The following is a 25,713-nucleotide window of genomic DNA, read 5'->3' as shown; positions in this document are numbered from 1 at the left end:
CTCTCTATTACATGCTCCTTTCCTCTCCAATAGTCATAGGCTCCTCTATGTCACACTCCCCTCAGTCCACTAGGTGGGGCTTAACACAAACTGTTACTTCTGACAGAATCCACTTCTCACTCCTACCTCTGAGTGTGTGAGTTTTGTTTGTGTGGTTTAATAATTGGGGAATTGATACACAGATCTGTGACTGGCACTGGAGGAAGCAGCTCCTGTAGGTCCATCTGGAGTGTGTTTGTGGCTTTCTAAATCTGGAGGCCAGCTTTGTTCTGAATAAAAATGACTTACAGCCTCCAGTGGTGCCTGCCTGTTCACAGAGGTGACTAATACTGCAATATGGTACCATGTCTGTCTGGACCTTGTCTGTCTAGAACAGGATACCTCTCTGTCTAGCTACTTGTTTTCAGACAGGAACGGTTGATCTACAGTCTGTGATTTTTCTGTGATTTTTTCCCAGGAATTTAAACGTAATCTTAACAGAATCTGAAGTACAAAATCTGAAGTGGGAGCAAATGATCAGTATCAAAATGATTACTAAATAACGATCTCAATTATGACAATACCTTCCATTAATCCTACAACTATTACCCCGTACAGTAGCATGTCTCACCACACAGTATTAGTGTAGAGTGAGTAACATGGTCTTGGAGGGGTGCTGGGTGGTCCAGGCGTGGGTCTGACTTTGGTGTGTTGCATTCCTCCCTCTTAGTTCCTCAACCAGCCAGCCTAGTGAGTCTCTCCTACTATATAAGCTCCCTCTCCCCAGCCTGCTCCCATTTCTCAGTGTTTCTGTGTATCTGGAGGAGCTTCCTGGGATATCATCATGAAGATCCTGTTTGCAGCTCTCTTTGCTGTGTTTGTCCTGTCTAACTTTGACGTGGCGGACTCCTCTTCCTATGATAAGATAGTCTACCACAGTAAAGTCAGGGCAAGAAAAGAGGGGTACGTTTATTATTTGTAACTGTTATTATCATTAGTAGTAGTATTGTTATTATTATTGGTGTTATTATTGTTATTATTGTTATTATTATTATTATTATTATCTGAAGGACTTGCTCTGCATTCACTGATTTATGCTGATGTATACACATTCTCTACAAAAGTGTAATGCAAAAGCTGTTTTTAATCCAAACTTTTGCTGAGTTGAAACACTACTCTTTTTCTGCTTTTATGATAATTTACGGAAACAAATTCTATCAGAGACTTTAATTCTGAATATGATTATTTCATAATTGATATATTGATCATGCTTTAAAGTTCACTAAACTACATTTAAGAGCTAATGTAAAGAACTTGCTATGTCAGATACATTTTTACGAAAGCAAATATTACCAAATTGAAAAAACTGAAACAACTGTGAAAGTGAAATAACGATAAGAGATCAAACAGAACTACAGTATTTATTACACATTACACTGCATGCAGAACACTGTAGCTATTTCAACTGTGTTCATTTAACCATCTGTCTCCTCTGTTTCCCTGGCGACCGTTAGACCCAACGTGTGCGCTCTGCAGCAGGTCATGGGGACTAAGAAGAAGTACTTCAGCACGTGTCGTAATTGGTATCAAGGGGCCATCTGTGGAAAGAAAGCGTAAGTGACGTTTAGTTCTTTTTTTAGGCTCCTCCTGGACACATCCTTTCCTCTCGGTTCAAATATGAATAAAATGACACTGCTAGGTTTAGGGTCAGAGCTTTGATAGGGACCTCTGTAAGGACCACAGAGGATGTGTCCCAAATGGCACTGTATTACCTATATAGTGCACTACATTTGACCAGAGTCCATAGGGGGTCATAGGCTTCTGGTCAAAAGTAGTGCACTATACAAGGAATAGGGTGCTATTAGGGACACAGGCATGGACCAAGGAATGATGTAGTCCCATGTGCCACACAGAAATGTCCAAATGGACACAGGATGATTCCTAGTGCCATGGAAACTCATATGGACCACAGAACCTCGGAGCAGAGCTTAATAATAACAATAATAATTAAGTGGGTGCTTATAATTTTGTCATTTTTCACACATGTACAAGTAAGTGTGTATTAATATGCATGTGTGAATTGGAAATGTGTTTTTTTGCATATCCCAACTCCCCCTGAGACACCCTCAGAGAGTGGGGTCACAGCGAGGGGTAACATTCCCTCACTTGGAAGTCAGTGTAACAGATTTATGTGCCTTTCGTGAGGCTTTGAATCAGTTCCAGAGTTCAATATGGTACGGATTATACGGGTTATGTGTTATGGTACGGGTTTTACGGGGTATGTGTTATGGTACGGGTTATACGGGGTATGTGTTATGGTACGGGTTATACGGGGTATGTGTTATGGTACGGGTTAAACGGGGTATGTGTTATGGTACGGGTTTTACGGGGTATGTGTTATGGTACGGGTTATACGGGGTATGTGTTATGGTACGGGTTATATACTGTTGAATGCACCAATTTGTAAGTCGCTCTGGATAAGAACGTCTGCTAAATGACGTAGATGTAAATGTTATACGGGGTAAGTGTTATGGTACGGTTTAAACGAGTATGTGTGTAGATGTACAATCACCCTTTAGAACCAGTCAGGAAGTTTGAAGATATGTCCCAAATGGCACCCAATTCCCTATATAGTGCACTATTTTTGACCAGAGCCAAAAGTAGTACACTATATAGGGAATAGGGTGCCATTTGGGACGCAACGGGGGTTTTAGGGAAGATAACAAAGGTCTGTGTTATCTTTGACTCATTTCGTCACTAACATCGGAGGAATGTTTAATGTAGGAGGATGACCTACCATCAAATACCCTCTCATCTTCATCCATGTTGAGAAACAAAGAGACCTTTAATGGAACTATGCCTGAACTTGAACTTGAGAGGGAGAGTAGTTAAGAAGGATAGGTTTAATTAACATAAAAATGAACAGCACTCAAGATTAATCTAGGAGGATGACAGACCATCAAATACCCTCTCTTCATCCAGTGTATGTTGGGGAACAAAGACTACTCTGAAGGAGAGGAGTTCAGAGGGTTTAGTAATGAACGTCAAAGGAACAAGATTTAAGATTATAACTCTTACTATGGTTATGATGGTTATTATGGTATGGTGAGCGTGGTCGCCGTAGGGACGCCACAGTGGTGCACCGCTGGTTCCTGGCTCTGATAGGGCAGTAATGTGTCAGCCATATTTACTGGTTGGAGGTTGAAACAGTGGAAACTCTCTGAGTACAGACAGAGAGGACAGAGCCCACATAGTACAGAGAGGTTTCCCACATAGTGCTGCTCACATAGTGCTGCTGCTCACATGGTGCTGCTGCTCACATGGTGCTGCTGCTCACATGGTGCTGCTGCTCACATGGTGCTGCTGCTCACACGAAACAGACACTCAGTACAACCACATAGTATTTCGAGGACCACATTGGAAAAAAGTGCATTTCCAATGTACTTTCATGTGTAACCTAGGATTTATTTATACTTTTCAATTGTTTTAAACTGTATGGATTGTTTTACCAAAAAATAAATCAAATCAAATAACAGAATATTTCCCATGGTTCCAGCTCTCTTATTGACTTTCTGATCCATGCTGGACTCAGGCCACATCCTTGTTCCCTATCATCAGTTTGACAGCATGGACACTGCTGCTGGGTTGTGTTGCATGGTGATGCACTTACACTCTTAGATGCTGAGTCGTAATAGTGTTCTATGCTAGCTATGCTCTTGGATGCTGAGTAGTGTTCTATTCTCCGGGATCCTGAGTAGTGTTCTATGCTCCTGGATCATGAGTAGTGTTATATGCTAGCTATGCTCCTGGATGCTGAGTAGTGTTCTATGTTCTTGGACGCTAAATAGTGTTCTATGTTCGTGTATGCTGAATAGTGTTCTATGCTCTTGGATGCTGAGAAGTGTTCTATGTAGCTATGCTCTTGGATGCTGAGGATTGTTCTATTCCAGGTATGCTCTGCAACTAAGAACACTGACACACAGCCAAATAATGTGATCTATGTTGATGAGGAATTCTTGGATTGTTTGTCTGTCTATTCTTTTTATGCAATCAATCAAACCACAGTATCCATGCCAAGGCACCACCATCAGGGTGCACAGAACATTGTATATATTTTTTAAATTATTACTTTTTTTAAAACCTCCACACCTCAGAAGTGGTAGCTAAAAATAGGTACATTCAGAGCAGTTTAAGGGGAGAGTCAATGAAACCGTCTCTAGATCTGGGTTCGATTCCCGGTTGGGGCTACCCCCCGAATTCGCTACAACATATTTCCATGGTTGGTTTCATCGATTCTCCCCTTAAACTGCCCCTAACAACTTCTGAGTCTGTTGGAGAGGATCGGCTTGAGCAAAGTGATGTGCAGAATCACTGATCTACAAATAGAATTCCCTCCCAAATAATAGGCTTTGTCGAACCCGGGTCCAGCGACTGTCAAACCAAAACCTTAACCGTTACACCAATGGGTCCAAACCCCTTGGCGTAATGGTTAATGTGTTTGCTTCTATGGTTGGGGTCATTGACTGTCCCCTTAAACTGCCCCATAATTGACCCATTTTAAGAATTTAAGAATTGACCCATAGAAAAAAACCACAGAAAACTACAAAAACAACTGGTCCTGCTCATAATGATAGGCTACATCATTAGTAATGATGTGTTTATTGGAAACAGCACAGTTTTCTCCATTGACCACATGCCAATACTACAGTAGTGTTGGTTTGGCTGGCTGACATACAGAGATCTCCAGTATAAAGTAGAGCTGCTGACCAGACAGAGGGAAGTTTCCAACCCCGGGGCCAGGCCAGAGGGAGTCTTGGTTCTCCTGTATGTGCGTGGGAGAGTGGAGATGGTTTTGCTGACTGTGCCTCATCAGGGCATGTGTGATCTCATGCCTGGCTCATCTCCCCACTCCTCCTCTTCTCTGTGTTTCCAGGGGCTAAGTTCCAAAGAAGACAACTATGGCAGTCAGCCATGAGCCATGAGCTCTTCTCTCCTCATCTGCATCCCTATTGGCACCCTATTCCCTCAATCTCAACTCTGAACCTCAAAGCCAGTTTCATCGTTTTTTCATAGTTGCCCTCTAATCAGGGAGTGATTTAGACCTGGGACACCAGGTGGATGCAATTAATAATCAGGTAGAAGAGAAAACCAGCAGGCTCCGGACCTGGTAGGGTAAGAGTTGAATACCTCTGTTCTATATAGTGCAATACTTTTGACCAGAGCCCTATGGGCCCTGGTTAAAGTGGTGCATTATATAGAAAATATGGTGCCATTTGGGACGTAGCCCTTCTCATCGTACAGCAGGCCTTGATCTGCTCTGTTTCTGTCTGCTCTGTGTGTGAGCATTTGCGTGCATGTGTGTGTGAGAGATGAGCCGTGGATGACAGACCTGAACACCCCACCACACTGTAGCCTCATCGTCTGTCGCTATGAAGGATACAAGCCACTGCAAACCTCACTCCATCCTGCCCTCGACCCCCTCTCTCTCCACTCAAACTCTTGATTTAGACAAGGCTGTATTGTCCTATTATGGACCCAGCTACCACTGGAACATGGAGAACATGTGGAAATGTTTTTCTGGTTTGCAGGCGTCCCAGGGGGACCGCTGATGAAGACGCACAGCTGGACTTAAGTTCCAAGCCACCACAGACTGTGCAACCATTACTCAAAAACCATTACTCTGGAGAAAAGAAACTAAACTCCCAACTACCATCATCCAGACATGAGTTAGTGAGTTATCTAGGTTCAGCATCATGCAGGGTGAGCTCACTGGGCACAAACGTCAATTCAAAGTCTAATTTTGTTAAAATAACTTTGAAACAATGTTGATTCAACCAGTGTGTACCCAGTGGGAGGGTTCATACAGCATAAAGCTTTCTCCAGTGATCTGTAACCCACAGAGATTTCAGTTTCACAACCATGTAAGGTCTGGTCAACATCAAGCTGGACATCTATCTCCTACCATAGCCTACTTCATGTATCGTTATTTGTATATTCAGCATTTGCTGGTTTGTTGTACTGTTTAGAATTTCTGCAGCCGAAAACAGTGGAATAGTGTGCTGTCAAGGGGTGTACTTGTACATCAAGCTGCCTCACGTCTGCCTCTGGCTCAGAAAAGGCTTACTTACATTTGACATTTTAGTCATTTCTTCTTCTTAAACAGTGGAATACACCCTGTGGCATTTACTGACATATCATAAAGCAAGGTCTGTAAATTCTCCTCTCTCAACAATACCTCTGGCTCAGCACAAATGGAAGCATCATTGTTCTGCTTTAACGAGTCATATCATGGTTTATGAGGTGTGGGATTATGAAATGGACTAGCTAGCTGGTTCTAGTCTGTGTCCCAAATGGCACCCTTTTCCCTTTATAGTGCACTACTTTGATCAGTGCCCATAGGGCTCTGGTCAAAAGTAGTGCACTATATATAAAAAAAAATGCCATTTAAGACTCAAATAGTGTCCTTCTATGGTTTTTGTCTATTAAAACAACGGAGCTGGAAGGGCTCTGCTTATAATTTATTTATTTAACTCTGACAACTTTGTTGTACTGTTTACCGTTTTAATACCTATATAGGAGCTGATTACAGCTAAAGAGAGAGATGAAGAGTAGTCACGGGGCCTCTGGGGTTTCTCAGAGTGGATAAATCAGACTTTCACTGTACTGTAACTCTCACTCAAGCTCAGAAACGCGCATAAACACACACACAGACACTCTCTCACACACACACACACACACACACACACACACACGCATGCACACAAACGCTCAGACATGATCTACAGGGTTAGGCCCTTTATATAGCTAACAGCTGCAGTCTGTGTGGACGAGATTACAAAACATCTGGCTTTATTACAGTCCATGTGCAGAGGTGTCATAAGGAGACATGGTATGTGTCCCATTTGGCTCCCTATTCCCTTTATAGTGCACCACTTTTGACCAGGGCCCATATTTCCATTATTCCCATAGGGCTCAGGTCAAAAGTAATGCACTATGAAGGGAATAGGGTGCCTTTTGGGACGCAGCCCAAGTCTGAAAGCATCAGTCTTTGATACATTTCATGTGTACTGCAGAGGTGTCATACAGATACATGATGATATTAAACAGTTTCCCAGCTAACAATTCTAGGGAGAGAAAAGGGTTTTGTAATGTTACCTGTAATGTTCCCATAATGTTTGAGTGTCCAGTTTTCCATTAGTTAGGGGAACATTCTATCTATGTTAGCAAAAACCTTCTGAGAACATTTTTAGCATGTTTTGGCATTAGAGCTACGAGAAAATACCCATAACGTGGTTACCATGTTCTCAGAATGTACAATATTAATGTTCTAGACACGATTCATTGGACGTTGCAAGAACATTCATGTGTCCAGTTTTTTTTAGGGTTAGGAGAATGTTCCGTCAACGTCCCACCAAACATACACAGAAAATGGTTGCCGTGTTCTCAGAATATAAGATATTAATGTTCTAGACACGTTTTATGGGAACGTTGCAAGAACATTCACGTGTCCAGTTTTCTGTGGGTTAGGATAATATTCCATCAACCTCACCCCAAACGTCCCCCCAAACATACCAAGTGTGACGAGTACTGAGGATACGAAGAGGCAGGACACAGACACAGGAATGAACAAGGTAAAGGTTTACTTAACAATGAGAGAGAATAACAAGGAGCGCGTAAACGACACGACGCTAACAATTACACACAACAATGACTGAACAGTCCAGGGCTATATAGTGCTGGTGATGAGATGATGAGGTGCAGTTGCGCTGGAGGTGATTAGGGTGCATTGGGTTTCCATTCCTGTGTTGCCAAGGTGGTGCGCTCAGACCGGTGGCTTAGTAGACCGGTGAGTCAGAGCGCCGGAGGGCAGCAACGGGGTAAAGGAAATGGTCTCTTAGAAACATTCCTTGCATAACATGGGAACATTCCTATTTAAATGTTAGTTAATGACCCAATGAGACTCTTAAGGGAACGTTCTCTAAAGTTGTGGGAATGCTTGTTGTTAGCTGGGTTGTAATGTCATGGAGTTTAATTAAAGAGCCACTCAAAACCTAATGAGACCTGTTCTGTTTTTGTATCTCTATGATTACGACTGCTGTTAAAAGCTGTTTGATTTAGATTAAAGATTACAGTGCCATTTCCTCCCATGATTCCCCCCCCAAGTCATTTCTAATGAGCTACAGTTTCCACAAAGCCCATTCAACAGTTTGTGATACAATTTCCTATCCGAGGTTTCCGACTGCTTACGGATTTGATTGCAATGCGCAATTTCAAGACCCAAAACATAATGTCTTAGAGGTTAACCAAGGCTGAATCATGGAGTAGAGGGCTAGACTAAATATTTAACTTCAAAGGGGCAGGGTCCTTGGTAAATGGCACCCTATTCCCTACAAAGTGCATTATATATGGAATAGGGTGCCATTCGGGAGGCAGACATAGTTTATGTATCTATACAATGTGGTAGCATTACCCAGGAGGCTTGCTGGCCTGGGCCCTGGGACCACATGTCCTTATAGTTAATAAAAAAGATAATGAGGACCATGGGAAAAAACTGAACACAACACACACACACACACACACACACACACACACACACAGGAGCATGAAATAGCCTTTCAGTACAGACATTAGTGATGATTCAGCTGAAATATACTAGGATGAACTCCAGAGTAAATATACGATGTGCTCTGTTGTACTGAAAGACGTTCTAGAACACTGTAATTACATGGGATGTGGTAATTACTGTTTTTGTACACTGACTCTGAATATTCAAAGGATAGGGTATGTCTCTGTCTCTAGCTCGTGACCTGTCCGTCTGTCTTTGTCTGTGTGTCGTCTCTGTCTCTAAAGCGTGATCTGTGTGGGATGTCTCCATCTCTCCCTCCTCTCTGTCTCTAACGTGTGTGTCCCTGTGTTATCTGTTGGACAGTTCTGTTTATGATGTGTCTCTGTGTGTTGTCTCCATCTCTAAAATGTGACGTGTACATGTGTTGTCTCTGTCTCTAAACTTGGTCTCTGTGTGTTGTCTGTAGGACGGTGCTGTATGAGTGATTTGTCCCTCAACATGGCATGTCTGTGTCTCTATGTCTGTAGGATGGTGCTGTATGAGTGATCTGTCCCTAAACATGGCAAGTCTGTGTCTCTACGTCTGTAGGATGGTGCTGTATGAGTGATCTGTCCCTAAACATGGCATGTCTGTGTCTCTATGTCTGTAGGACGGTGCTGTATGAGTGCTGTCCAGGTTACATGAAGCTGGAAGGAATGAAAGGATGCCCTGCAGGTATGTAGCTACAGTCGGTTACAGTGTATGTAATGTCATAGGGTACAGGATACGCAGTGTACTCAAGTTTGAAGTGCACTTAATGTTATAGTGTACTTCAAAGCTTAAACTAGAGGTTAAACGAAGACATATCAAGGGGTATTGCATTTTCTCATTAAATTCACGAGTCACAACGCCACACCAACATAAAGATTCAGTTGGTACATCATCCTACCCATGCATGTTTCCTTTTAGTGTCGTCCGGCTGTCTTTGGGGTTCTTTAGAGTTGTTAGAGCTGTTTTAATGAGACTTGTGTTCGTCCCAAATGGCACCCTATTCCATATGTACTGCACTACTTTAGGGCTCTGGTCAAAAGTAGTACACTATATAGGGTATAGGATGCCATTTGGGATCACTCCCGGTATATACGGGGATGTAGTCATTATGGTACCTTCTCTTCCCTGTTCCAAAGTGGCCCCTATAGACAATGTGTATGGTACCTTGGGCCTGGTCAAGGCCATCTCCACCCAGGAATACTCTCACATCTCCAAGCTGAGGGAGGAGATAGAGGGATCTGGGTCATACACCTTCTTCGCTCCCAGCAATGATGCCTGGAACTTGTTAGATGGGGTAAGTTAGGATAAGTATAATCTCTTAAAGCTGGAAAATTCCAGGTAATTCAGTCAATCAGTTGAACACATCAGCGATAGTAGTGACTATTCCAAAACCAAAACCATTCAGTGCTTGTAATGTGACCATTTAAAAGAGCTACAACATAAAACACCAGAATGTGTGGTTGATTGACCTGAACCCTGCAGTCAATTGCTGTAAGTATATGTCATCACTTTATGTTAAGTATTTATGTTATCTTAAGCCTTTCTATTCTGCATTTATTTAACAGGAAGTGCGTAGTGCGTTGGTGAGCAACGTGAACATTGAGCTGTACAACGCCCTGCACTACCACATGGCTAACAAACGCCTGCAGACCAAAGACCTGAAGAACGGCCTGGTGGTCACCTCCATGTACAATGACCTGGGACTCTACATCAACCACTACTCCAACGGGGTGAGCATCCTACTAGATCTACACAACATCATCTTTTCCCAAATGGCAACCTACTATGTAGTGCACTAATTTTGACCAGCGCCCATGAAATGTATTGGAAATCCGATAGTTTCCATGCCATGAGATAGGAAAGTTGACATCATGGAAAGCTAAAGCTTTATTGTGTGCAGGTATTTGTTGAAGGCTGTGTTGTGTGAACATTGGAGAGCTACGGACGGTATACTGTTGTGTGTTGTGTAGATACTGACTGTGCTGTGCATGTCCTACGTGGTGTGTTGTTATGTATGAAGATTGTGACGGTGAACTGTGCCAGGATTATCCATGGCAACCAGGTTGCCACCAACGGAGTGGTGCACGTCCTCGACCGTGTCATCACTGCCGTGGGCAACACCATCCAGGATGTCATCGAGGTTGACGATGACCTCACCACTCTCAGTGTAAGTCTTTTCGTTTCTTCTGTTCTCCTCTCTTCATGTCATGTCTCTTCTCTTCTCTTTTTTCCCTTTGATTTCAATTCCTTTCACTTTCTTTCCTACCTTTCCTTTCCTACCTTTCCTTTCCTATCTTTTTCTTCTATATCCTTCTCCTCTTGTCTCCTTTCCCCTTCTCGTCTTTTTTATTCTTTTCGATGTATCTATTCACACAGTATTAATGGAGCATATGATGGAGGATATGATGTGTTCTCTCCCTACAGGAGGTGGCTCTGGCCTCAGGCCTGCTGGACAAGCTGGGACAGCCTGGCCAGTACACCCTGTTCGCCCCCACCAACGATGCCTTCGCCAAGCTGGACTCGGACGTACTGCAACGACTGATGGGTGACAAGGGTGTCCTCCAAGGTAAACCAAACCGCTGGGCCAGGCTTCAGAGCTTCATGACCTCTCTGGAATGCCATCTATAAATACAGAGAGCAACTCACAGGAGAGTACTTTAAAGGGGAGACATAGAGACTTTATATAGATCTCCAAACTCAGGCCATATCCGTGTTTAATGAGATGAAGGTGCAGGAAAAGTAACTCAATGGTTCCCGCTCGCCATGTTTGCAGGGCTGAGTAACCGCAGAGTTTTTACACGTAAGCACTTTTTCCTACTCAAAACAGATGGAGCCAACTAGTTACAGTCTGAGCTGTGGATTTGAAATTTTCAGACAGTTGGCAAACTGAGCGTTCACCACAGTTGTGTAAGTGAGTAATGAAAAAGAAAAGAGCTCTAGTTTCAGATGTTGGATCAAATATGGCCTACGAAATAATGGCTATTCAGACATACACCTTCATATGGTGAAGCTTTTTGATAATTTGACGCATTTAAGATCTAAACATTTACTGTCACTCTATAATTTATGTCTGGGTGGCACACAATAATAAAACACTCTCACTTGTTCCAAAACATTTCCAAAGAGGTATCGTTCATACGGTGCTAAACACCACAGGGCAGGAAGCAGGAAGAAGCTGGCTCTGCCTGTGTCCCAAAGGCTGTGCACCCTATTCCCTACGTCATTCATACGGCTATGGTCAACAGTAGTGCACTATAAAGGGAATAGGGTGCCATTTTGGGACACACCCTGGTCAGAGGGTTGGGACTGGAAAGGTTCAGAAGGTTCAGAGCATTAGGAGGGTTGGCAGCGGTGTGATGATCCCTAATATTAGTCCTAAAACCTCCCTGAGCTGTGAGATCATACCACTTCACACACAGTAAAACAGAATCAAACAGGGCAGTAAAACAGTCATGAATCACCCTGCACTCAATTGTCTCCCAACACCAGGACCCAAGGGATCTAAGGGATCTCCAGGTCTCCTGAATTTCATAGGTTGCGTCTCAAATGGCACTCAATTCCCTATTTAGTGCACTACTTTTGACCAGGGCCAATAGGGATCTGGTCAAAAGTTGAGCACTTAAAGTCCCAGTGCAGTCAAAAATGTGTTTTTTCTGTGTTTTATATACACTCAGTGACCAGTTTATTAGGTACACACATCTAGTACCTGGTCGGACCCCCCTAGTTGTTAAGTGGTTAAGAGCATTAAGCATTAAGAGCATTGGGCGGGTAACCGAAAAATTGCTTGTTCCTGACTCTGCCATCAGCATGACGCAACAGGAACCGGGAATTGTCGGACCAGGCGATTTTTTCCACTCCTCAATTGTCCAGTGTTGGTGATTGCGTGCCCACTGGAGCTGCTTCTTCTTGATTTTAGCAGATAAGAGTGGAACCCAGTGTGGTCGTCTGCTGCAATAGCCCATCGGTGACAAGGAGATGCTGTTCTTCACACCACTGTTGTACTGCGCCATTATTTGCCGCACCATTCTCGGTAAACCCTAGGCCGTTTCTGAGATACCACGCTCAAAGTCACTTAGGTCACTCGTTTTGCCCATTCTAACGTTCATGTGAACAGTAACTGAATGCAACTGAATGCTTCGATGCCTGTCTGCCTGTTTTATATAGCAAGCCGCGGCCACATGACTCACTGTCTGTAGAAGCAAACCATTTTCGTGAACAGGGTGGTGTACCTAATAAAACTAATTTCCACACTATGAGATTGGAATAATGCTATGAAATTGTGAAAATTATGATAATGCCCTTTTAGTGTAATTTTTTTATATCGCAAGTCTTTACATCTTTTACCTCTAGCTAAGGAGTTTTGTGCGTGAAGAAGGATTGTTTTGTTAGGTTCAGTTTGATAAAGTGCACCTGCTCATTAGCTAGCTAGATAACTTTAGCTTGCTAACTGAGCCATGCAGTCACACACACTTCATATGAAACGAATGGGGTGGTAAGTGCAGCACAATGTCCACAACACTAAATGCTTTACCAAGCTAGCTATCTAGCAAGATGATTAATAATTATTTGTATTCACTCTTTATCCCATACTTCCAGTGCCAGTTCGCTTCCTAGCTAACGTTAGCTAAATGGTTAGCATCGCCATTTAGCACAAAATAGCTAGCTAGCTACTCCACCGACTCTCGACAGCTAACAGGCAACTGTTACATTCAAAAATGAATCCGTTGTGATTTAATTATAATGTTGGTATCTACACTAGTTATTTAGTTGTGACCATCTGGTAGAAACGTTGAATAACACATTCATTCATAAATGGCAAAAAAGACAGTCAAAAAATAAATCATAAAGAATACGGTTTTGAAGTGTCTGTCCTATATCTAGGAGATATAAGAAAGATCAGGAAATATTTTTGTTTTTATGGACACATATTTAACCCCTTATTTGTGTTGGCACAAAACTACCTCCATACTTCACCTTCAGACGAGCCCCGTGAAACTTGTGGGTTTTTTAGAGCAAATGGAGAACACCATTGTGTTCGTCTCCCCTTTCCACAGTGGGGTCATATTAGTTTGAAGCCCAAACGGTTCAGATGCTACAGACAGAAGTTGCCACATCAGCATTACCTACTTCAGACGAGTCCTTGTGAGACGTTTTCGTGAGTAAGTAAGTAGCCTTGCACGAGCGAGCCGGAACGGCTCATAGGGCTGGAGCCTATCTCCTGATTCTGTAGCGTGAGGCAGCTTGATGTACAAGTACACCCCCTGGACAGGACGCTAGTCTATCACAGGGCCTTACCCCCAATCTATCTCCTTCATGCTGAGTGCCAAGGGGAGACGCATCAGGTCCCATTTGTACAGTCTTTGGTATGACTCAGCCAGGGATTGAACTCACAACCTTCCAATCTCAGGGTCGGATACTCTAACCACAAGGCCACTGAGTTGACGTTTTCGTGAAAATACAAATGTTCGGCATGTCTCATGGTCTGACAAACACTGCTGTACCTCGGCCAACATCCACCGCAGATGCGGAAGGCCGACATCGGCGGCCTAGCTTAAACTGATGGATTTTGATGATTTTTTTATAACGTTATTTAGAATTAAAATGATGCCTTGCTAGTACAGTATATGAATTCAAACACATATCGCTTTTCTCGGGATGCTGGGCCAGTCATGTCCGTAATGTAGTAAACCAAACGATAACAAAATGCTGTTAATCAATAACGGTATATATAGGAGTATCTGAGTTTGTGGGGCTGATTGACACTTTTATCCTCTCCTCTCCTCTCCCTCCAGCCCTGCTGAACTTTCACATGCTGAACTCTGTCCAGTGTTCAGAGGGCATCATGTCCGGCCAGACCTTTGAGACCCTGGAAGGCCACAACATCGAGATTGGCTGTGACGGGGACAGCCTGACAGTCAACGGCATCAAGATGGTGCTGAAGAAAGACATTGTCACCACCAACGGAGTCATCCACCTCATTGATGAGGTCCTCATGCCTGACTCAGGTTAGCTTCCCCATCTCATCCCACCTTATAATAATACATGTAATTTGTATAGTGCTTTCATTACAGAGCTGTAACACACATCTCAGAATATGTATGTGTTTGTGTTTTGGCATTTGTTTGTTGGAATGTAAATGGAATGAACTGTTTCATGAAATACACAACACCTTTATTTAGAGCTCCCTTTGCTGTTACACAAGTATACATTTACATTTTACATTTACGTCATTTAGCAGACACTCTTTTCCAGAGCGACTTACAGTTAGTGAATACATTATTATTATAATTTTTATTTTTTTCATACTAGCCCCCTGTGGGAATCGAACCCACAACCCTGGCGTTGCAAACGCCATGCTCTACCAACTGAGCTACATCCATACACATAGGCAAACAGAAACAATGACATAATGACAGCAAGACTAAGATCAAATCAAAACTCTGATTAAGTGTAGAAGTGTTGATCTTTCAGTGGTAGAGAAGCTTTTAATGGTACTGTCTGTGTCCTCTAAGCTAAGCAGGTGATGGAGCTGCTCACCCCTTCCCAGTCCACCTTCAGTGACATGGTGTCAGAGCTGGGTCTGTCTGCAGCCATGTCAGCCGAGGCAGAATACACACTTCTGGCCCCGCTCAATTCTGTCTTCACTGGTGAGTAATATACCACTGGCCCCGCTCAATTCTGTCTTCACTTGTGAGTACACACTACACTCTTAGAAAAAAAGGTGCTATCTAGAACCTTAAAGACTTCTTCGGCTGTCCCCATAGGAGAACACGTTGAAGAACCGTTTTTGATTCCTGGTAGAAACCTTTTGGTTCCAGGTAGAACCCTTTTGGGTTCCATGAAGAACCATTTCCACAGAAGGTTCTACATGGATCCCAAAAGGGTTCTACCTGGAACCAAAAAGGGTTCTCCTATTGGAACAGCCGAATAACTATTTTGGAACCCTTTTTTCTAAGAGTGTACTGGCCCTGCTCAATTCTGTCTTCACTGGTGAGTACACATCATGGCCCGCTCAATTCTCTCTGTAACACATCCCTCGTTCCCCTAAACACTCTTGAACGTCCTGAACTTTTTTCTTTCTTGCTCCTCTCTCCCGTTTCCTCTCTCTAGCTCCTCTCTCTGTCCCCCTCTTCCTCTCTCTAGCTACTCTGTCACTACTTTATCACTCCTCTCCTTCTTTCTCTTTCTTTCCTCTCAGCAGGTGGGTAATGCACACTGAGCTCCAAACTGACATTAGTCTTGCTGTCATGCTGACTCACTAGTAAGCAATATACTAGACATACTGTATACAGGTCTCCTGAGGGAAGAGTGCTGGAATGATTCATAGCTGGAGCTTTTTGCCATGCAAACCCTAAGAATACATAATTACCACTACACACACACACCTGTATAGGAAAATTTTAGACCTCACAAGACGTGGGGAGAGATATCTCCTACCTTAATCCAACATTTGTAATGCACATGTGATAAACTGAACCAAAGTATATTAATCAGCAGTATGATACACTAGCCTGCTGCATGCTGCAGGAAATAAAATAATCCCCCAGGGTTTAAAAGCTGTGTTATGGCGTTGAGCTTGTAAATTCCTCCACTAAATTGTTCTCTGATTTAGACCCTACATAATTTGTCCATTGTCGACGTACAGTACAGAACAGCTCTGTATCTCAGACAGCTCAGACCAGGGTAATGCAGACTGGAACAGTAACTATCTGTGTCCCAAATGGCACCCTATTCCCTTTATAGTGCACTACTTTTGACCAGAGCCCTATGGGAATAAGGAGCCATTGGGACGCAGACACTGTTACGTTGTGGCTGATCAATCTGTCTATAGGGAGGTTACAGACTTCTGGAGATTTCCTGGAAAATAAGGTTTACATTTTACAATGACTGACTAGACCACCAGACTGCATCATTAGCCTATATTATGACTCATATGACAATACTTTCACAATCTAACTTTCTATTGTCTGCATCCTGGGAAAACTTAATATCTCAATTTTTGCAGAATTGGGGCTAGTTTCTGAAAAGTTATTGTTTAAAAACAGATTGAATGTAATCTTTTGGTCTCTTACAATGTATCTATATGAAATATCTCATCCTCCAGATGAGGTGATGGCCATTGACCAGAGCTTTCTGAAGGTGATTTTGGAGAACCACATCCTGAAGGAAAAGATCACTCTGGGACAGCTGTACAATGGACAGCGCCTGGAGACCATCGGCGGGAAGTTCCTCAGAGTCTTCATCTACCGCACAGTGAGTCTGTGTGTGAGTGTGAGTGTGTCTGTGTGTGTGTATGTGTGTGAGAGTGAGAGTTTGTGGGAGTACACGACTGTGTGTGTGTATGTGGGTGTGTGTGTGCGTGCGTGCATGTGTGTGTGTGTGTGGGAGTCCATCTCTCTGAACAGCTGGTCAAACACAATGGCTGTCTGCCATACAACACATATCAATTTCACTTGGCTATCTACTGGACTGGACTAAGAGGCTGTTAATTCAGTAGCTAGCAGACTGTTCATTTCCATGCCTTATAAAGAGCGACTTCAGCAGATGTTCCAACTCAAATTTCAGTTTTAAAGATGCTCAAAACAGAAGTTAGGTGACTGGAGAACCAATTAGCCTAGCTAGCTAACTATCTGGCTAGCTAACTAGTTAGGTGCTTATGCTAGCATACCAAAATGCCCAAATATGTAATAATTCTGCTAGTATTAGGACTAGAGTTACATTATCAGGATAAAACCCAGAAAAACCATTTTCAACAACTAAAGTGGTTATTTAACCTGTCCTGTAGGCGGTGTGCATAGAGAACTCCTGCCTGGTGCGAGGCAGCAAGGAGGGCAGTAACGGAGCCCTCCACCTGATGAGGACTCTGATGAAGCCAGCTGAGACCACCATGTTCCAGATCCTCACTGACAACGGAGGATTCAAGTAAGCTGCTTGGGCACATATAGACTGTGTGAGCTTTAGCCTGGTCCCAGATCTGTATGTGCTGCAGCAAATGAAATAGTCAGAGAAGTTAGCTCAAGCTCATACAGATCTGAGACCAGACTAGTGGAAGGATTTTGGTCAAGGGATTGTTCCGATTTTGTGGCCAATTCATGAATATACTGTATATTAAACATTGTTGGACAACCTTGTCTCACCCCCTATTCGAGAAAGGATGTTCTTTAGCCAACTCAATAGCCAGAGAGTCAGAGAGAGTTCACTAGTCAGACAGAGTTCAATCAAATTCATACAGACCTGGGAGCAAGCTGGGAAAATAGTTTATACAGACCAGTGGGCCAACTTATTTCCAAATCATGTACACCTCTTGCAATTATCTTATTATCTAAATAATACAAATGATCTCATCACTGAAGAGGATCCTTTTCTATAGCTCAATCGGTTTGTAAGTTGTCAAGCGGGCGGTTATGTGTGTTGGCGAGGTAGAGAACCCTGGTCAAGCAAGCCCAGTCAGAGGCAAGTTTAGGGAGGCAGCGCTATATGCTAAGCTATCACACTGGCACTGGTTATACAGTATCTACCCTCAGTGGTCGTCATGAGTGCCAGGTAACTGTTTCCTTCATCTTGTGTTGGTTGCAGGATCTTCCTGTCACTGATGGAGACGGCTGGTCTGACTGACCTGCTCAAACAGGAAGGAGAATACACTCTGTTCGCTCCCAGTGATGAGGCCTTCGCTGGCGTCAGCGACAGCGACCTGGCTCTGCTCAAAGGTTAGTTCATCTCTCTCTCCATCTCTCTGTCACTCTCTCCATCCTTCTTAGTCTGTCTCAGTCTCTCATAGCCAGAGGTTTTTCTTGTCAGGCCACATCATGATGGTCAGGAAAAACTGCTGACCTTAACCATAGCTACCATAGCTACTAGCTATCTCCTAAAGGTTGTAATGTCAAAGGAACATCCAAAAGACTTAGAGTTAGTAGTTGTATGTACGATACCTACTATGGTACCATAGTCCTCCGTCTAAAGTCCTGTCTGTCCTGGCTAGGTAATATGAACGCCCTGCGGACCATCCTGCTCTACCACTTCAGTAACGGAGTGTTTATCGGCGGAGGTCTGGAGACTGGGGTGACCAACCTCCTCAAGTCTCTACAGGGCAACAACCTCCGAGTGCTGCATGTGAGTCGAAACCTTTCAACACTCAACAAGGCTGTAAATATAAGAAATCATGGCATTTTCCAATGTACGTTGTATGAAAAGCTGGAACAAAACCAAGCAATTATCACACAGATCCTGAACAGATTGTGCAATGTTTTTACAGTGAATCAAGAGCCTCTCATCCAGATCCACTCAGTATTACCAACATCCGCAATCCTTTGTCATCAACAATGTAAATAAATGTTTAAACTAGGAATTATGGCTAACTATCACTTATTGGAACACATATATAACAGTTCTGTCACGTTCGTTGAAGGACGGGTCAGACCAAGGCGCAGCGTGATATGCATACATGTTTATTTTAGCTTAATAAACACTCGACAAAACAATAAACGAAACGAACCGTGAAGTCCAAGGTCGCACACACAACATACCTTACATGGAACAAGATCCCACAACTAGACAGTGCCAATAGGCTGCTTATGTATGGTCCCCAATCAGAGACAACGAGCGACAGCTGCCTCTGATTGGGAACACACCGGCCAACATAGATCCACACATACTAGAACGACAACATAGACAAAGCACAACAAGGAATATACACACCCTGACTCAACATATAAGCGTCCCCTGAGTCAGGGCGTGACAGTACCCCCCCCAAAGGTGCGGACTCCGACCGCACAACATAAACATAACAGGGTAGGGGCCGGGTGGGCATTCCGCCTCGGAGGCGGATCCGGCTCGGGGTGTGACGACCTCTCACTCTCCACCTCCCTGTTGCGCCCCTGGTCTGGTCTGGACCTCGGCGCGCTGCTTCCCCTCTCCTTCCTCCCACGATACGCCAGGCCCTGTCTGGACCCTGGTGTGGGAGACCCCGAACCTGGAGAGGGGCTGACATGCTGACAAGACTTTCACAAATGCTTGCATCGACCTTTGATATTTACTGTTTTAACTTTGGATTAATTTTATTATTAGCTTTTAAGTTTTATTACAGCAATGTCCTTAGGGTCATATTCTAAGATAATAAAAAAAAAATCATTTTTTCAAATAAAAAAAATGTGAGGTCCCTGGATGTTTGTAGTGCAGACTATTAATGATTTAGTTTAGATTACAACAGACAGTTGCATTCCACTGCTACCAATTACTTTACACTGGAAGAAGTTAAGCTACACTAAATCTACCCTTAAAAAATATAGTTTACTTAACTAAAGTTACTTTGAAAAAGTAGTTCACTATATCCAAACTACTTTGTGATACATGATCATACAGTTTGTAAATCTGAAATGTCATAGACTACAAATTACAAGAACATATCACTTTGGGGTCATATGTTAACAGCATGTTTAATTTAGCCTATTAAACACAAAAACAATGTTTCAAGTGAGAATTAGGCAGGTCTTGCCTACAAAAAAGTAGTGTGTAGTTCCAGTAGTTAGCTTCACCGCTACAAGGCAAAAAAGTAATTAACTACTGAAACCACTACCTAGATTTGAATTTAGTTTAACTACCACCAAGTTACTGCAAAATGTAGTTAAGCTACTAGTTGAACTACATGTAGTTCACTACTCCACAGCACTGACTGTTGCAAGTGTTCTGTATATAATGTAGTCAACGCCAACCTAATTGAGAAACATATGGCACATTACCAGATGGTACTCATAACTCATCTCATTGTGGTTGTCTTGTCTGTAATCATCCATCAGTGTTTCTATCTTAATCCTCTCTACTCCTCTCCTCCAGGCTAACAACACAATCAGAGTGAACACTATTGAGGTCCCTAAACACGATATCATGGCCACTAATGGAGTCATTCACTTTGTCAAAACCCTCCTCTACCCAGGAGGTAAGACTGACTCAAACCTTTCTGACTGCCAGCTCCTCTGTTGGAGAAACTGATTATACCCTGATTACATTGTCATGTGTTGAGAGACGCACTGTGCAGGGAATAATGTATTTATATATTATATATATTTAGCAGTGCTAAATGGTACGTTTAACACCCTGTGCTGTGCTATGCTGTATGTACGCTAATGTAAAGTGTTACCTGTATGTAGAGGTAACTGCCAAAATAAAGGACACGCCAACATAAAGTGTCTTAATAGGGCGTTAGGCCAACACGAGCCCGAACATGGTTTTATGCCATGTGCTCATCAAATCATTCAGTGAGCACTCATGCCCTGTGGATAGGGGCATTGTCATCCTATGGGCGCATAGCCATGGTAGCCAAAATATTGGCCAAAATAATGGCCTGCCCTGCATTTTTATACATTACCCTAAGCATGATGGTATGTTAATTGCTTAATTAACTCAGGAACCACACCTGTGTGGAAGCACCTGCTTTCAATATACCTTGTATCCCTCATTTACTCAAGTGTTTCCTTTATTTTAGCAGTAACCTTTATGTACCCTATTGTAAATTGTTACCAGTATGTGTAACACGCTGTACTGTGCTGTGCTGTATGTACCCTAGTATAAAGTGTTACCAGCATGTCTAACACTCTGTACTTTATTGTCCTGTAGAGCTGCCTGCTGGAAACTCTGACCTGCTGGGGCTGCTGAGAAGACTCATCAAGTACATGGAGATCAAGGTACTGTACCAGGCCACACCCACATAAAGGAACAGACCACGCCCATATAATGAACCAGGACAGTAGGCCGCACCCACATGACTATCGTAACCACAGCGTTACCTACAGTACTGAACAAGGCCAGACAGGTTCTTATGATTAGGAATATGACTAAAATGTTAGAGAACCCTGAGCTAACAAGATGAGATTAACATCTAAGTGTTTGTTAAAAAATTACCTTAAAATGACAAGACGTCATGTAAAGCCTTGAACAAATACAGTACCCACCACATAATAGAGGCAGATATTTCTCCTGTCTTCACAAATCCCAGGCAGTGCATCTGAAGGTTCATTGTTGCCCTCTGCATTGGAGTTGAGCAGAACGATGTGTACACAGACCTATAATAATATGGTTTACAGCCTCTAATCCTTCTTTCTATTCATTCACAGTTCGTGTCAGGGTACAGCTATAAGGAAATTCCCCTCACATTCATGAGTGAGTACAACTATATCAGTCCAAGCCTTAGATTTCCGCTGTACCTTTTTGCATTGCAACTATTTGTAACTTTGTTGTTGTCCAGTGACTAACTGCTGTGTGTCTTCTGTTTCCTTCAGAGAGGATGACCATCACACGCGTCATTGAGTCAGGTAAGTTACAGTTAAAGGATCGAAGCAACATCCTTCATGCATAAATCTTAGCTTTGTGTAGTACAAAACATTAGGAACACCTTCCTAATATTGAGTTGCACCCCCTTTTGCCCTCAGAACAGCCTCAATTCGTCGGTGTATGAACTCTACAAGGTGTAAAAAGCGTTCAACAAGGATGCTGGCCCATGGTGACTCCAATGCTTCCCTCAGTTATATCAAGTTGGCTGGATGTCCTTTGGGTGGTGGACCATTAATACACATGGGAAACTGTTGAGCGTGAAAAACCCAGCAGCAATTCATTACTTGACACACTCAAACTGGTGCACCTGGCACCTCCTACCATACCATATTTTGTCTTGCCCATTCACCCCCTGAATGGCACACATACACAATCCATGTCTCAATTGCCTCAAGGCTTAAAAATGCTTTTTTAACCTGTCTCCTCCCCTTCATCGACACTGATTGAAGTGGATTTAACAAGTGACATCAGTAAGGGATCATAGGTTTCACCTGGATTCACCTGGTTAGTCTATGTCATGTAATGTTTTGTACACTCAGTGTATATCATTTTACATGATATCACATTTAGTCTTGGAAAGACTTAAACATTGTGCTACAAGAGTTGATAGAATAGTTGGCACAGTTCAGATAGGGAGGATCTTGGCCTTCAATGAGATTCATGACCCACGTCCAAGAGGAATAACTATTATGGCTGTTCAGATATTTACAGTACAGACAGCAACAATAGAAGACTTGCCATAGTAGCAGACACCTGGGAAGGTTTTATCTGTTCTGGGTAAAATAACCGTTCTTTATTGGGCTTAATCCTGACCTTTGATTTGTGTGGTTAATTCCTGACGTCGTTACTGTTTATGCAATTATCTCCAGTCAAGATTCTGAAAGAGATATTTGGGAAAACTGATGTCTTGGAGAAAGCCTCTACCTGGAAAGTATCCGCAAAGCAAGTCCTTTGATTATGTAATATATTCCAGTCATATGAATCCTTTTAGAGCCAGTGAAATGTTGCCATTCAGTCTAATATGATAAAACCTATAAACTATAATCTCTGTTAATCAAGGAGTAGAGGAGCCACTGACATACTACATGTCTGTAGTTCATGGAGTCTAGAGTTTCTAAGTTCATTCGAACCTTCAGATCTTACTAGTGTGCCCTTTAAACTTCATGTTCTTCAATTATACTTTTGTTGTTGTTTATTCCAGTTGTTAAACTTGTTGTCCTCTCTCTCTTTCTAAAGTTCCTGATGTGACCCATGTTACTAGGGTTATCGAAAGGGAACCTACCATCACCAAGGTGACAAGGGTGATTGAGGGAGAGCCTACCATCACCAAGGTAACACCAATGCAACAACCCATGTTTCAACAGTTGTATCCATCCATGTACCCACCAAATCACTTTGAGCATCGGGAAAAGCATTATATAAATCTAATACATGATTATGATTATTAGGTGACCAGAGTCATTGAAGGCAAGCCAAAGTTCACCAAGGTCACTAGAGTCATCGAGGGAGAGCCCAAGGTCACCAAAGTTACCAGAGTGGTCCCAGGTATGCACCTCACAGACACACAGGTCTTTCTTGACTCTTGTCCATGAGGTCTGAAGAACTCTGGGTACATAGTAACATCTAGTAAAATAAACGTATTGTAGGCTACTGTATGCTATGCCTGTTTTGGTCTATAGTTGCTATATAGTGTATTGATGCACTATATGAAACAAAGAAGGGTGTGTTTGGGTTGCTGAGGTGAGACACAGGTCTACAGATGTGAGTGTGTTGTACTGAATGCCCTCTACTGTACGTCACCCACCTCATGACTCCTACAGCTGCCCCTCTGTGAAAACATCATGTTTCTATGTGAAGACTGATGTAGTTTCAATATGATGTCATCCACAGGTCCTCAGTACTTGGCCAGCAACAGTGGCTCCAGCAGTGGTATCTCCAACATCGAGCTGGAAGGTCAGTAACATCACCCCTCTGGTCGTAGATAGATAACTTAATATAGAAGATATAATACAATGTTTCGTTGAAAATCACGTATATGCATGTCACTGGGTGGACATGTGACAGGTTCTGTTAGAATCTGTGTTTAGCAGATAGTGTGAAGCAGAGACTGACAAACAGGATTCAAACTAACTGTCACATTTCCACCCTGTGATATTTGGCATAGTCAGCAGTATTAGTCAATTGCCCAATAGAATTGCTTGTTTCGTCAGGATACATAGTAGTCCCATCTGTGACATATACAGTAACATCCCTGTCTCCGTCCTGTAGGTGCTGACTCCTTCCATATCTCCACCATCGAGGGAAACCCCTCAATGCTCGACATGGACTCTGAAAAAATCACCAAGTTCATCCAAGGTAAGAGACACATCTAAACCCCATTCATGATTAAGATGTGGTTTCTGTTGTGAATGAGGTTTGGGTTCTGTAGGGTTCTATAATGACTAAGGTTTATGTTCTTTAAGGTTCTGTAGTGACCAACATTTGGGTTCTTAAAGGTTCTATAATGACTGAGGTTTAAATTTGTCTTCACAGAGGGAAACCCAAAACGAGTAACTAGCAGGAGAATTCCAGGTAAAACATGATTCCTTGATAACATAACATAATGTTAGACCGTGTTGGGGGATTCAAATGATGGGTAATGTCATCCTATGAGGATCTGTGATTTGAGACCATAGACATAGAATGACCACCTATCATTGAACATTGACTTGAATGGGAATGATTAACTCTACCCACATGTACACATTACCTTAATTACCTCGACTAACCTGTGCCCCTGCACATTGACTCTGTACCGGTACCCCTGTATATAGCCTCCCTACTGTTATTTTGTTTTACTGCTGCTCTTTAATTATTTGCACATTTTATTTTTTACTTATCTATTTTATACTTAACACTTCCTTTTATTTTTTTACTGCATTGTTGGTTAAGGGCTTGTAAGTAAGCATTTCACTGTAAGGTCTACACCTGTTGTATTCGGCGCATGTGGCAAATACAATTTGATTTGATTTGGAATGTTCATTCTAGGAACTTTATTTCTATGATTTTGAGTGTATGATGATCTTTCTGTTGTCTCTGTTCCTAGCTGGTTCCAGAAGGAGAGTCAGACCAGAGGAACAAAGAGCATGAACATGGACAGACGAGGTGACTGAAGATGCACCAGCAACCAGAGAGGAACAACAGAGATAATGTCAATGAACGGTCTCCCATACAAGCACTACACTCCAAATGATGTGCATGTAGACATACAGAACTTGAACTTAGTGAGACCAGTAAATCCATTTGCTAAACAAAACACAAATCATTGGTGCATGTATCTAAAGATAACTAAAAGCCATCAATATATGTAAATAGTGTATGCATATTTGGGGGTTTTGGGGGTATATTAGAGATGAAAGATTAGAAGCTAGCCAGGGGTAGCAAAATAATATTTGAAACCAAGCTATTGGAAGCCTTGATCATTGGTTGAGGTGATACAACATGATTTTTGGGAAGATTTTGTAATTTACCTCTGCTTTATATCAAGTTTGTGGTGCTCACATAAAAATAAAAGAAATACAAATAAAAATGTGATTGCTATTTTCTGAGTGTTACTTAATTTCTGCAAATGTTTATATTTTTCTACCAGATGTAATTTCAGCTCTGATCTGACTTGAATGTCACAGTAGTGTGTTTTCTCTCTCTTTCTGCCTTTCTGTCTGACTGTTTGTTATTCTACCTAGCTAACCATTCAGATATTGATCTTGTCTTTACTTTTAGATTTTTTCAAATGTGCAACATTCTGACAAACTTAACTTTTCACATATTCTCTCAAT

At 42.5% G+C, this 25,713-nt stretch overlaps 1 protein-coding gene across 3 annotated transcripts; it reads left to right on the top strand.

Moving 5' to 3' along the window:
* Positions 1–772: 772 nt before the first annotated feature.
* LOC123483534 (periostin-like) lies at positions 773–25,471 on the top strand. 3 transcript variants are annotated; one of them, XM_045213760.1, is made up of 23 exons: positions 773–942; positions 1,494–1,592; positions 9,195–9,259; positions 9,712–9,869; positions 10,141–10,305; positions 10,596–10,742; positions 11,000–11,141; positions 14,368–14,580; positions 15,088–15,222; positions 16,680–16,828; positions 17,361–17,497; positions 18,152–18,282; positions 18,555–18,685; positions 20,405–20,507; positions 21,185–21,252; positions 21,682–21,727; positions 21,847–21,879; positions 23,135–23,229; positions 23,347–23,443; positions 23,789–23,851; positions 24,167–24,253; positions 24,431–24,469; positions 24,984–25,471. In XM_045213760.1, exons 1-23 carry the CDS (start codon positions 824–826, stop codon positions 25,025–25,027), a joined length of 2,466 nt encoding a protein of 821 aa, XP_045069695.1. In that variant the 5' UTR covers positions 773–823; the 3' UTR covers positions 25,028–25,471. The 3 variants fall into 3 exon arrangements, with proteins under 3 accessions (XP_045069695.1, XP_045069698.1, XP_045069689.1); XM_045213763.1 differs by having other exon boundaries at positions 10,584–10,742; positions 23,135–23,190; XM_045213754.1 differs by having other exon boundaries at positions 10,584–10,742.
* The last annotated feature ends 242 nt before the right edge of the window (positions 25,472–25,713 follow it).

The sequence above is a fragment of the Coregonus clupeaformis genome, chromosome 5, assembly GCF_020615455.1.
Source record: "Coregonus clupeaformis isolate EN_2021a chromosome 5, ASM2061545v1, whole genome shotgun sequence".
NCBI lineage: Eukaryota > Metazoa > Chordata > Actinopteri > Salmoniformes > Salmonidae > Coregonus > Coregonus clupeaformis.
Note: the sequence above shows the minus strand (reverse complement) of the source record. Positions and strands in the feature narration are given on the sequence as shown.

Coding starts and splice junctions, on each gene's coding strand:
- LOC123483534 (XM_045213754.1), top strand. CDS start 824: ATGAAGATCCTGTTTGCAGCTCTCTTTGCTGTGTTTGTCCTGTCTAAC. Junction 17,498..18,151: donor ACTGACAACGGAGGATTCAA/GTAAGCTGCTTG, acceptor TGTTGGTTGCAG/GATCTTCCTGTCACTGATGG. Junction 20,508..21,184: donor AACCCTCCTCTACCCAGGAG/GTAAGACTGACT, acceptor ATTGTCCTGTAG/AGCTGCCTGCTGGAAACTCT.